The sequence below is a fragment of the Acinonyx jubatus genome, chromosome B4 (assembly GCF_027475565.1).
Source record: "Acinonyx jubatus isolate Ajub_Pintada_27869175 chromosome B4, VMU_Ajub_asm_v1.0, whole genome shotgun sequence".
In the NCBI taxonomy this organism is placed as follows: Eukaryota; Metazoa; Chordata; class Mammalia; order Carnivora; family Felidae; genus Acinonyx; species Acinonyx jubatus.
Window position 1 is genome coordinate 97120212 of NC_069387.1, and position 14450 is coordinate 97134661.

A 14450-nucleotide genomic window follows, 5' to 3' on the forward strand; every position below is an offset into this window, starting at 1 on the left:
ATTTAAAACACTCAAATTCATTTAAAAGCACTTTTTGATTCATACCACTTTTTTTTTCATTACGTATACCATCAATCCATGAATACTATAAGCAAGTGCTAAAAAAAAAAAAAAAAAGCATGACACTAAAAATGTGGGAAACATTATAATATGGTACTGTAGCCTACCTTTTAAAATTGATAACTTCGGTAGAATTTGGTAAAATAAAGGTGATATAACACAGGCAAATTAATAAAATACCTTTAACAGAAAATGGGACATTTTTTATCTTTATTTAACTATTCCCACACATAAAGTGTATTTGAGTACAATATAGCACATAAAGGAGTCAAATATATCTATGCTTTGTTTTTCGAAAATATAAACCTTAACTGAAGTCAAAATGCTTTAGAACAGAATATCATTTTAAGATCATAAAAAATAGTGTTTTCACTTACTTTCAAAATGACAAGTGCATATTTTACTTACTTGAGAGAATCCAAAGCTATCTGATCAATATTAGTGATTCGAAGTATAAGTAATGTGTTTTCTTTTATGCTTTCTGGAAGTCTGGGATGATCAGAACTCAAAAATGTCAAGTTTGCTCCCTAAAGAAATTAACAGATGAATTATTTATTAATTTTTAATATTTTTAATGTTTATTTATATTTGAGAGAGAGACAGAGAAACAGAACACAAGCCAGGGAGGGGCTGAGAAAGGGAGACACAGAATCCTAAGCAGGCTCCAGGCTCTGAGCTGTCAGCACAGAGCCCGACATGGGGCTGGAACTCACAAGCCATGAGATCATGACTGGAGCCAAAGTCAGACACTCAACTGACACTTACATGCCCCAGCAGATGAATTATTTAAAGCTAGGAAGTATATGAGAAGTAAAACACACTAATACTAATTTTAAATATTCAATTCTGATTATACGATACATGGTATACTTTTATACTATAAAAAAAGTATATTTACAGAATATTTGGAAACCACACAGGCTCCAGCTAATAATATTGGAAATTAAGGAAATAATTTCTCAATCTCTCAATTAGAACAATCTCAGATTTAACAATCGATGTGAAAAAAGAACTCCAACTTTCTATAAGAGTCAGAAGAAGAAAGGACAGTTATTTAATTATGGCATCCTCAAGTTTAGAAATACAACTATTGATTCACAGAAAGATGTACTGCAAATTGATGAACTACAATGGATCCATCACCCTCTCTCACCCGGTCTTTTGGAACAAACACCACATAAATTTAAAACTAATTGTAACCTAACTGGAGCAGCAGGGCTTTGGTGAAAAAATTCCTATCAAAAATTCCTAATCCAAACTTAGAAAATTATTATTTTAATCTCTGAGCTGCTCAAATAAATATGGTTGAATATGGACAAACATTAAAATAAGGGACTTAATTATCTCTCTTGAAAATAAGGGGAGAGATTTCTTTCCTTTTTCCTGGAGTATTTACTTTAAAAACTTATAACTATAGTATTTTCTCCATTCTTTAAAATGTATATAAATTCTCTTGAAATGATTATATGAAGCATTGAAAGAGACTATATGATACGTGTAGCAGAACAATGCCTATAAGCACACATATATATACATTTGTGTGTACATACTTGTACGTGTTCTAAGTCAGAGCATCCAAAGCATGATTGTGAGTTAACGTATGTGGGTGCACTTTTATGCATGAGTGTCTGTGGGCACACGTACATGTTTATATGAGTATTATCTTACCACAGGGCACTAAAATTTCCTTTAGGGAGTGTCTGGGAAAAGACCTTGATGGAGCATACAAAAGTGAAAAGGTAAGTTCCAGGATAACACCTGGAAGGTCCCTGCCCCACCCCCACATAAGACAAGACCTGCCCCCACCCTCGCAAAAAAGGAAATTAAGCCTAATATCCCTGCATACAGAAATGGAAGACTGTGGGAAGAGCAAGAGGTGGAAGCAGTCAGAAAATGGACAGGAGGACTTATATCATGAGAAATGTTTAAGGGACATAGTTTTAATAAAAATGTCTATTGTAAGTTGCTTACACTGATGCAAAATAAACCTTCCTCTATTATGCCCTTCAAAATGTCTGCCACACTAAGGATTATATATATATATGTATATATATATATATATACATATATATGTATGTAATACATACACATATGTATATGTGTATATATATATAAATTTTTTTAATGCTTATTTCTGGCAGAGAGAGAGATGAGCATGAGCGGGGGAGGGGCAGAGAGAGAGAGAAAGAGAGGGAGACACAGAATCCGAAGCAGACTCCGGGCTCTGAACTGTCAGCACAGAGCCCAATGCGGGGCTCGAACTCACAGACCCCGAGATCATGACCTGAGCCGAAGTCAGACACTCAACTGACTGAGCCACCCAGACGCTCCCTTCGTTCTTTCCCTCCCCTTTTTCTTTCCTACTTTCCTTCCTTCATTCCTCTGTTCCTCTCTCTCCCTCCCTGCTTTCTTTTCTCTTTCTTCCTTCTCCTCTCCACCCCATTTGTTTCTTGGAAATCATAAAAGGCAGCAGAGTTCCACATCTGGTTCAAGTAATACAGAACAGGGATAGTGAGAATAAATCATAAACTACACTAAATCATTAAAGCAGCAGCTCAAAGCAAGAGGTAACTTTAATTTGGGGATAGACATGAAACGTTCTGTCTGCAGGTTGTGAAATGGGATTTGGAGTTGATGTTCTCTAGATCTCAAGAAGCAGGCTAGACTGACATATGTCTAGTGTATTTATTTAATCCAAGTTTAAGATGTAAAGTTTTTCCTCACCCCAACTCCTCATGTAACTAGTCACAACATCTTATTGATTCTGCCTCCTGAAGACTTTAAATTTTTTTTCTAATTAGCTTCAGAGACACAGCCACTTGCCTAATTCAGGTTGCCGTTACCTCCTTCCTAATTAATATTATTCAGTCCAATCTGGTTCTTTCTACTAGTCTTCAATCCATTCCCCATATTGTAACTAGAAAGATCTTTCTAAGTCACAAAACAGATAATGTCAGCTCCCCTTGTTCCATCCACCTATCATCTTTCAATGACTCCCCAATACATTTTAGATAACTCTTTAATATAAGTCTACTGTTAATAAGCTCTGACTCCTCTCTTGCCAACTCTTAACTTGAACTAAAGTTCAGCCAGCTAACTACTTCCGGTTCTCCAAATAAGCCATGTTCTTTCATGCTTTTGTTCTTTGCACGAGCTGTCTCCTCCACCTGGAAGCCTTTCCTCTCCTATCTACTTATCCCAGCCTAGCTAATTCCTTTTCTAGGTCAATGTTGGATGGCGCTTTTTCCAGGAAGCCTCTTTTGACCCAACAAAACTGAATCATTGCCCCTCCTATCCAGCCCTCCTTTTTGACTGTATTTCCCATTAGAGTGTAAGCTCCATGAAAGTAGGAAACTGACTTAACTTATTCACTGTTCTATCTCCAATGTTTATCCTATGAGTATATATGTTACCTGGATGGTCACTGTGGATAGTGCTACATTTGAGATAATATAAACATAGTAATTTAAAATTTAAGAGCACTAGGGGCTCCTGGCTGTCTCAGTCCACAGAGCACGCGACTCTTGATCTCAGGGTCATGAGTTCAAGCCCCACAATGAGCGTAGAGCTTACTTTAAAAACAAAAACAAATACAAAACAAAATTTAAGAGTACTACACAAATTGTAATATTACTGAAGACCAACCCATTCTAGGGAATCCTTGTTATACACCATAAGTCAGTAGTTGTGTGAGGTGGGGAAATCACAAGGAGGATAAGCTAACTATCAGATATATGACAGCTCCACAGGCCAAGTATCCCTCTATACAGAGAAAAACATGCATCCTCAGGAGATAAGCCTGCAATTATGAGATGCATTACTCCTGGTACTACTGAAGTAGCCACATACCTAGTGGCACAGCCTTGAAGGCCTTAAAAGTACCAAGAGACAAGCTCTCCCAAACTTATATCTCAGATTTGTGGGGAATGGTAGAGTGTTACGGGGAATAAATGCTATGCTTACATTCAGGCCACCGGGATCTGGACCTGAGAGGCAGAACCTCCTGGGGAAAGAGCAACCGTTAGCCACTCACACAAATGCCCCTGCCCTGTAAAGAGTAGAGGTAATAAATTGAAAACTAGAAACCCTGTTCCTCCACCCCCACAGGATCCTACAAAATTCAACATCTGGTATTAAAACATTGGCATACATACATACTTAACTTACAATATAAAAATCACCAAGTTGGTATTGTTTTCCTTTTCTTCGTCCACACTGATGACTATAAATGTTTTTTTGAATAAAAGGAAGCACATTTGTTCTAGAAGTTAAATGACAAAAGTGCAAAGTTAGTCAGATTCTCTCAGAAGTCATCATCTTGAGAGTTGTAACAATGTTTTATGGCATACCTATTTTTCCCAAATTGCCGATATTCATAAATTGTTAGGGACTGGTCATGAGTAAAAAAGAACCCAATCAGCTCTCTGCAAGCATCACGTCCATTTCTAGAAAAATAGAATAATATTAAGGATTTTCAAATAGGCTAATTTTCAAATTAAATAATAAACCAGAATTGTGTATGTCAAAGAATAGCATTACTCTCTTCAATGTATGCCAAAGAGCAAGCATTATGGACAGCTACAGGGGAAACGACCTGGCTTGCTGAAGGGTCAGTTTAAGTAAGATTTGGATGGAGAAAAAGCTTTACCTTACACTGACATGAATATAGATATATTACAATTTAGATTACTATTTTGACATAGAATTTTAAGATAAAGTAAAAATTTTTTTTAAATGTTGACCTTGCAAGAAGCCACGCAAGGATAGACATTTTCATGTTTGCCATTAATAGAAAGTTTAAGGGGCTCCTGGGTGGCTCAGTCAGTTAAGTGTCCAACTTTGGCTCAGGTCACGATCTCAGGGTTTGTGAGTTTGAGCCCCACCTCGGGCTCTGTGCTAACAGCTGAGTCTGGAGCCTGCTTCGGATTCTGTCTGTCTCTCTCTCTCTCTCTCTCTCTCTGTGTCCAACTTTGGCTCAGGTCACGATCTCAGGGTTTGTGAGTTTGAGCCCCACCTCGGGCTCTGTGCTAACAGCTCAGAGTCTGGAGCCTGCTTCGGATTCTGTCTCTCTCTCTCTCTCTCTCTCTCTCTCTCTCTCTGCCCTCCCTTCCTTGCTCATGCTCTGTCTCTATCTCTGTCTCTATCTTTGTCTCTCTCCCAAAAATAAACATTAGAAAAAAATTTTTAACGAAAAAAGAAAGTTTAAAATCACTAAACAAACATGATAACTTTTAAAAACACACTTCACCTTTAATATACACAAAGAACATCAGCATTTTGTATGATTGGAAGTTTATAAGACAGAGATAACATATGTGAGAATCATCTTTCTTCTCACTTTCCTGTATCTATCAATAATCTACTAGTGATTTAAACCATTAAAGGAAAATCAAATAAAGCAGCTTACATAAAGGTTAATTTTTAAATGGTCTACCATTTTCTACTAGTAGTATATATCATCAAAAAATTCATTTCTAAGTTTCTTTTCGAAAGACATTTTAAAATCACTTTTTAAATAACTTCTAATTAAAATGTCTTATTTGTAGGTTCCTAGTTCCTGTAATTTTTGCAACATAATAATATATATTACCTAAAATGTTCATTCTACATTCACATTTTTTATTTAAATGTGACAAAACTAACTAATCTCATTATTCTTATTTCTATTTGAAGAGACTATGTTTTACAATTATAGAATTAGAAGTTTAATAAAATCACAATTACCTTGATATGATCCTACCATCAAACTGTACTTTGTGGGAAAGCATGTTTTCAGTTAATGTAGAATGGGTTCTTATCCTGTTAAGAAATACACTGGTCAATAATTATTTTAAAGTTACTTACACTACACTTGATGTAAATGATGAAGTACGAGAAAAAGTTACGTTGATATTTTGAAACGCACAGAATGAAGATGAAGTTATAACCCCGCCCCCCCGCCTCGCCCTGCATTTTGAGTGCTCACTGAAGCCGACTCGGAGGAAATAACCCTGAGATGCAGTGTATAACACATGAATGACTTCTATTTGAATGTATAGTATCAAAGTGCTACACAAGTAAACAGCACATTTGTAACTGGTCCTACCTGCAGCCATTTCTAACCCTGTTCTATGCCTCCCTCCAACCATATAATTTGCTTTTTTAGTTTTTTTCCATTAGAGGTAACTAAGGGACAAAGTCCTGCCAATAACTTCCATGAAAGACTTTCTTTTATCCCGGTGACAGAGTGTGGCATGGGAACAGTTCCTGCCTGTGAATGTGGCAGGGAAAAGATGCCAGCCATCAGGCAAGCATGTCAGAAAGGCCAATAAGATCTTGAGAAAGCCAGCCCAGAGCTGCGTCATCACTGAGCCACTGGCCTAAAACCAACCACTACCTCCAGGCAACTGGTCACGTAAGAAAAATAAATCCTGACTTGTTTAGGTCACCATCCGTCAAGTTTTCAGTCACGGGCAGCTGAAAACATTCCTTACCAACATAAGAGAATAATGGAAAAGGATGCTGGAAGAGGCTCCAGCCTTGCGAGAAGTCTAGCTGTAAGACCCCAGGCTGCTTATTTAATCTTATGGCCTTCATGAAGCACAAAATGACCTCACGAAGATTGCTAGTCCTAAAATTTTGTTTAATAATATGAAATAAAACCCAAATATCCACACTTTGGAACCCTGTTACTAGTAATCTCCTTTATATTAAGAAATCTGAAAAATTGGTCATGTGTCTTTACTCTCCTTCCTAAATAATTTTTTGGCACTCCAATATAACTGCAGGTGTAATGAAACTGCAATAATGTAAATAGTAAGTGAGTATATGAGTCATTGGGATCTTGAAAAGTAATACTTCAATAAAATCTAAGTCTCTATGAAAGGTAAACAGGATACACACAACAAGAGCCTATGGACCAAAGGAGTTTGTGAACACAGGATGGAGCCATGAAAAATTGGTCATCTCAATTCAACTTAATCCATTAGTATTAATGTGCATATTGAATGCTCACTACATGCCTAAAAAAATTCTAAATGCTGAGAAAAAAACAGCAATAACAGCTACTATTTATTGAGAACTTCTAGACATCAGTCACTATTAAAATCACTTAAATGTGCATTGGTCCATTCAATGCTTGCAATAACTTCATGAAGTACTATTATCCCATCTTACATATAAATTTTACAGAGTCATATAATTACTGCATGACAGAGCCCAACCTTGCTCATAACCATTATATTAGATTGCTTCTCAAAGATGAACAGAATTCAATTTAACAGTGATAGGTTGAAGTAACAGCAGCTTAGAGTCTAGAGTCCCCGTGAAAAGATAAAAGAATAAAACATTTACATCATAAATGGAAAGTTCTATGCTAAGGTTTTAAGTATCCAATAAGTAGTACCAAACACTTCTACCCAAGTTCTTAACCAATACAAAATAAGAATCAGGTAGATGAAGATTAAAATATGTATTTTATTATATTACTAACTATATACTATATTACTATATACTATATACTATTACTATATACTATTACTACATACTATATTACTAATTATATTACTAACTATATTCTATGACTAACCCACTCATTCCCAGTGGGTAGGGACCCTGCAAAATATAACGCCTTGAGCAGCTTCTGCAGGCAGCTGGCTCCCAAGGAAAAGAGAAGAGGAAGGGCTGCCCTATACCTGCTATTCCCACTTCCAACTCTGAAGCAAAATCCTCTTCTTCTCCAGGAAGAATGAATGCGGGAGGACGAAATCCATGAATTCAGTAATTCTAACTAATACCACTATAGTATTTTTCACTGAAGGAGGCTCAATCTAAAATTTATATTGACAAGGGGTGCCTGGATGGCTCAGTTGGATAAGCATCCGACTTTGGCTCAGGTCACGATCTCATGGTTCATGAGGTCAAGCCCCAAGTCAAGTCAGGCTCTGAGCTGACAGCTCGGAGCCTGGAGCCTGCTTCAGATTCTGTGTCTCCCTCTCTCTCTGCCCCTCACCTGTTCATGCTCTTTCCCTGTTTCTCTCTTCAATAATAAACATTAAAAAACTAAATTAAAAAATAAGTAAAATAAAATTTATATAGAAGAGGAAAGGGCATAGTATATCAAGCCAATATTGAAGGTTTTTTTCTAATTACTCTAAAAGAAAGCAATACCAATTAAGACAGGATGATATTGGTGCAGAAATACACAATAGAGAGATGAGACTAAAGGAAAAGCCTAGACACCAACCATGCATTTATAATAATTTGATATATTAGGACATAAGCAGCATTATGAGTTAGAGGGACAATGAGTTTGTGATAGGTAGAGATTTCCTGAAGATACATAGGGCACTAACGATAAGTGGAAAGATCGGCAAACTGGTCTACATCAAAATTAGTAAACTCCTATTCAGCAAAAGACTTGATCAAGAAAATGAAAAGGTGACCATAGAGGAAGAAAAGATCTGTCCAACAAATATAACTGAAAAAGGACTTGTACCAAGAATATATAAATTAAGTTCCACAGATCAATGCAAAGAAGATAACCCAACAGACTCGAAGGGAAGATTCATGTAAGAGGATATCTGTTTCATATAAGGGGATACTGATAACACACCCATAAGAACTAAGATGAAAGACATTGACAATACTGAACACCAGCAAAGATGTGGTGAACTAGAATCCTCTTACTGCTACAGGTGGGAGTGCTAATTGCAGCCACCACTCTGAAAAACTATTTGGCGTTATTTTTTAGAGCTGAACAAATGCATACTAAATGGTTCAGCAATTCCACTTCTAAGTATGTACTGAGCAGAAATGAGTACGTATGTTCACCAAAAGGCATACACCAAAGTTCATGGAAGCACCACTCTGAAACAGTCAAATGTCCATCAACATTGTGAGTAAATAAACCGTGGCATATTTATATACAATGAAATACTGTACAGTGAGAATAAAAGACAAAAACAAATAACAACTCATAACATGTTGACTCATAAACATGTTGAGCAAAAAGAAGCCAGATACATAGTGTCTAAATTTTGTGACTTCAGTAGGTTTATAATAAGGCAGTTACCATCTATGATATCAGGACAGAGAGGTTACCCTGTTATGGTAGGGGAAGGGGATAGGCAGGCAAGGGGAGTTTCTGGGATGTTCGTAATATTCTATTTCTTGATGTAGGAACTTGGGACCTGAGTATTGTTCACTTTGTGGAAATTCCTTTGCTGTACACTTAAACTGTGTACATTTTGTGGACATATACTTTATTTCAATAAAAGTTTACTTTAGAAAAAGAAACATTTAGGGGCACCTGGGTGGCTCAGTTGGTTAAGCATCCGACCCTTGATTTCAGCTTAGCTCATGATCTCACAGTTCGTGGGTTCAAGCCTGGAGTCGGGCTCTGTGCCCACAGTGTGGAGCCTGCTCGGAATTCTCTCCCCTCCCCCACCCCGCCACTTGTGCCTCCCCCCCTCAAAATAAATAAATAAACTCTAAAAACACAAAGAGAAGTTTAGATGTGTTAGCTGAATAATGACCCTCCAGAGTTGTTCATACCCTGTACCTCAGAACATGTAAATATATTACAATTACATGATATGATAAAAGGGACTTTGCATGTATGACTCCAGACACTGAGATGAGGAAATTATCTGAAATTACCCAGCTGGATTCAATGCAATCACAAGTGTCTTTATGAGAGGAAAGCAGAGGGATACTGTGACTACAGAAGAGCAGTGTCAGAGTGATAAAAAACAAGAAAGACGAGCAGCCATTGCTGGCTTTGAGCATGGAGGAAGGGGCCATTAGCCAAGGAATAAAGGCAGCCTCTAGAAGCTGAAAGAGACAAGAAAATGGATTCTCCCCTGAAGCCTCCAGAAGGAATGCAGCCCCGTCAACACCTTGCTTTTAGGCTTCTGACCTCCAGAACTATAAGAGGATGAATTTGTGTTGCTTTAAAATACTGTGTGTGGTAGTTTGTCACAGCAGCCATAGGCAATTAATCCACAATACCTTTGAGTATTTAAGGTATGGAAACACTCTTCCAGAAAATAAGAATGAAACAAAAGAGAACAGTTCTAAAGAAGTACTTCTTGGCATGTCCAGCAGTTTGAAAATATGAAAGCATTGCTGCAGAAACCAGTGGATTTCGTGTCTATTGATGCTGAAGCGAGCCATCACCTGCCAGTGAAGTTGTTGACAAATTTAAGTGGACTGCACCCCAAAACTGTGAAAGCCCAAAGATTTCATAAGCTACAACGTAAAAGGCAAAATGACAATAATAATAATAATAATAATAAATGTTTAAATAATACTAACTTTGAATACATTATATCAATGAGATTCAGCACATACAAATGTCTCAGTTACTATATTGTATATTGTCACATATATTATCTCCTAAGGTTGTAGCTGTCATTCCTAAGTTACTAATAAAAACCCTAGAGGGCAAAGTATACCCCAATACCCTAAATTGGCAGAACCGAGATCTGAACTCCAAAAATTCCACTTCCTTTTATATAGAAAAAAGCAAAAACAAGCCAATAAAAAGGTCTTTTCAGTTAGACACAAAAGTATATTTTTAAAAATTCATTTATAGCATACTATATCTTCATTCAATATAAGTGAAGTCTTCTTACTTAGTTTCATGTAGCGTTCTTTTCCTAAATCGAAGAGGTGCCATCTTTGAATCTGGAACGATATGAATGCTTTCTTGTCTCTCGGAGGTTAAGTTTTGTTCTGGATCACTGATCACAGCCCTACACAGAAAATACAAAGTCTGACAATTCAGTGTGATAACGCATGACTCTAGCATTCACATATGTGTAAGCAGCTAGAAAAGCTCAACTACCAACGCAAACTTACAATTATATATTTGCCAGATACTGAATGAATAAATTTAATAATTAAAAACTACTAGCCATACAAAAAACATTCCTATCAATCTTTTTCCATAAATATTATCTAAAAATACACTGAAATTTTTGAGAAAACTCTGAGCTTCATGTCTCTCTTTAATTTTTTTAATGTTTATTTGTTTATTTTGAGAGAGAGAGAGAGAGAGAACGCACAAGCAGGAGGAGGAGCAGAGAGAGAGGGAGACAGAGAATCTCAAGCAGGTTCTGTGCTGCCAGCACAGAGCCCAACTTGGGCGTCAAGCCCACAAACCATGAGATCATGACCTGAGCTGAAATCAAGAGTCAGATGCTTGGGGTGCCTGGGTGGCCCAGTGGGTTGAACATCTGGCTTCAACTCAGGTCATGATCTCGTGGTTCGTGAGTTCAAGTCCCACATTGGGCTTATTGCTGTCAGCATGGATCCCATTTCAGATCCTCTGTCCCCCCCCTCTCTCTGTCCCTCCCTTACTCATGCTCTCTCAAAAACAAATAAAATAAACCTTAAAAAAAAGATGCTTAACCTACTGAACCACACAGGCGCCCCCATGTCTCTCTCTTATTATTCTTTCAACAAATAGACATTGTATTGATGACTTCTGAAAAAAGATGTGAAGCAAAGTAAGTAAGCAACAATATGGATTTCTGGGGGAAAAGCATTCCAAGCAGAAGGGAAGATAAACGCAAGGTACCTAAGACAGGAATGAACCTTATGGTATGTTTGAGAACAGGGAGGAAGCTGAGTGGCTGGAACAGAATAGATAAGACAGGGAGAGAAGCAGGAAAAGTGATCCAAGGTCTAATGATGGGCAGATCATGTAGGGCTTGGGTAAACTATATTATTGACAATTTTTTAGCACACCTGATCCATATCCTTGCCATGGCCTCATTATAGGTGTACTGTACTTTCTTCCCCTTTAGCTTTGGGCTTAGCCATTTGACTTGCTTTGGCCATTATATAGAGCTGGATGGCTCTGCTGATCTCAACTAAACTAACTTACGTAAGTGTGGGTTGTTTGTGGATCTGCTTGTCTAGGATAATCTTGGCTAAGTGGCCCAGGTGCATTTGCAGAGTCACGTTCTTCTTAAGACCAGTGGGTGGGCCAAGCTGTGTTCTCATAAATATAGTGAAAGCACAAAAAGGCCAAGTGGGAACACATAAGGCTTCCTAAGTCCTAAGCTCTGAACTGAGACCAATGTTTTTATTCATATGTAACTGGCCAAAGTAAGTAAAAAGTAAGAACCACTTGGCCAAGCCTAGCTTGGACAGTTAATCTGAAGATACATGAGCTCTAATTAATTATTGTCTTAGGGGGCGCCTGGGTGGCTTAGTCAGTTAAGCGTCCCACTTGGGCTTAGGTCATGATCTCACAGTTCGTGAGTTCGAGCCTCCCTTCAGGCTCTTCGCTGTCAGGCAGAGACCCCTTCGGATCCTCTGTCTCCTCTCTCTCTGCCCTTCCCCCACTTGCTTGCACTCTCAATAAATAAATAAATAAATAAATAAATAAATAAACAAACAAACATTAATTATTGTTTCAAGCTACTAGGTTTTGTGGTGATATGTAATCAATACATACATATTACTCTGATGTGGAAAATTACTAGAAGGTTTGATCTGGCTTGCTTTTTAATAGACTTACTCTGGCTCCTGGGTTAAGAATAGACCAACAAGGGGCAAATGGAGACACGATGAGTGTAGTTAGAAAGTGACTAAAATAATCCAAGAGAAAGAAGATGACAGTGTGAGCAGGGATGATGGCAGAAGAAGGAGTAAATTTATTGTGAGGGTGGAAGTGAGAGTGATTGTTGACAAACTGAGTATAGGATTTGAGAAAAAGAGAGGCATCAAAAGCATCACCAAGATTTTAGGTCTAAATAACCTGAAGAATGGAGCTGCCTTGGAGGAAAATTAAAGAGGATTTGGTCATGGGGAAAGGGAAGGAAAAGAACTTCCCGGAACCCAGATTGGCAAATGTTCCACTGGAGCCTTAGATTAGGGAAGCATCAGCGTATAAATGGTTTTTAAAGGCATGATACTGGATGAGATCACTTGGGAACTGCATGTAGAAAAAGTCCAAGAATGGAGCCCAGTGTACTCCCACATATAAAGGCAGGGGTGATGAAAAGGAACCAGGGGAAAAGACTGAGAAGGAGCAGAAGGGAGGAGGAAAACTAGCCAAGTGTCGTGTGTAGGAAGCCAAATGGGAAGGAGAAAAGTATTTCAAAAAAGGAGAAAGTTTCCAGTGGAGAAAGACATTGCTGGGTCAAATAAAGGAGAACCGAGAGATCGCCATTAGCGGAACAACATGGATGCCACTCGTTATCTTATGAGGAGATGTGGTGGCACAGTGAGGGTGAAAACACCGACAAAGTGAGTTCAAGAGATAAGTGAAGGAGGTGCATTGAAGCCTATAAGAATAATTAATTATTTCAAAACAAGTTACTGAAAAACATGCACATAAAAATGCACTTTCTCTCTGCCATCTACACAAGCAATACTTTTTTTCAAAGCTAATCCTAAGTCTCTCTCTCTCTCAAAAATAAATAAACATAAAAAAAATTTTTTTTCAGCTAACCAAAAGTCTTAGTTCTTTCTTGAAGGCATCCTAGACTATTCTGCCTTTTCTGAAATCCTGCCATATTTACATATTATCATGCAATTTGAAACAGCAGGTATTTAACCTTTACACAGTTTTCTAAGAGTTATGAAACTGGAGATTAAGTTTAAAATTTCTAACAGTCCCGCAGTTTCCAAACTGTGCACCAAGTCACTCTAGGGTGCCACAGAAAATTCATAGGGACTACGTGAGATATTTTTAATTTTTGAGGGAAACAGTGATACTTGGTATTTGTTGGATGCTACCTGAACTACTAGCTCAAGGTAATTCACAGTTTGAACAAGAGATCATGTTACAATGATGTCAAAACGTTGCAAAGCAGGGTTTTCTACAGTTGCTGTGATAAATAGTAAGTGCCATGTGCAGTCAAAAGTGAAGGTGACAGTATCCTACACATTTCTAAGGTTTGAGGGATTGGGCAGTGTCCCAAAAGGTACAAACAAGTAATTGAGGCTATTCGAGAATGAAATAAAAATATTGTTTCTTTCAATTTATGTGTATTATTTTTTCAAATGGCCATTAAGTTGTAATGAAGTAAATACTTAAGTTATTTAGATAAAAATACTTAAAAATAGAACTGTTGGGTATTTCTACTGACTTAGGAATGCTATGAAAAACAAAATCACTAAAACACTATGAGTGCAGTGAACAGAGAAAGTTTGAGAGCCTCTGAGATAGCCACTTGCTGATTGACTAACAATAAAAAAAATTAATGAAAACTTTCTGAATGGATTTATATTACTCATTACTAACTCTCACCCACCTAGATAAGTGGTCTATCATCACTTGCTCTGCAACAGTCTGTTTCTTCTTCTCTGCAGCCACAATTTCCTAAGAAGAGAAAATTTTTTTTAAATTTCATTGTCCATAAAATAGAACAATACTATAGTTAAGACAAGAA

General features: G+C 37.4%; 1 protein-coding gene across 13 annotated transcripts in view; it reads right to left on the reverse strand.

Moving 5' to 3' along the window:
• Window positions 1-14450, reverse strand: part of CAPS2 (calcyphosine 2) — a 57954-nt gene that overhangs the window by 24084 nt on the left and 19420 nt on the right. For all 13 annotated transcript variants that reach the window (XM_053226500.1, XM_053226502.1, XM_053226501.1 and 10 more), the window contains 6 exons: window positions 14313-14380; window positions 10677-10796; window positions 5785-5859; window positions 4410-4505; window positions 4228-4321; window positions 469-587 (listed from right to left, as the gene is read on the reverse strand). In XM_053226500.1, coding sequence (XP_053082475.1) covers window positions 469-587; window positions 4228-4321; window positions 4410-4505; window positions 5785-5859; window positions 10677-10796; window positions 14313-14380 — 572 coding nt within the window. The remainder of the gene's footprint in view (window positions 1-468; window positions 588-4227; window positions 4322-4409; window positions 4506-5784; window positions 5860-10676; window positions 10797-14312; window positions 14381-14450) is intronic.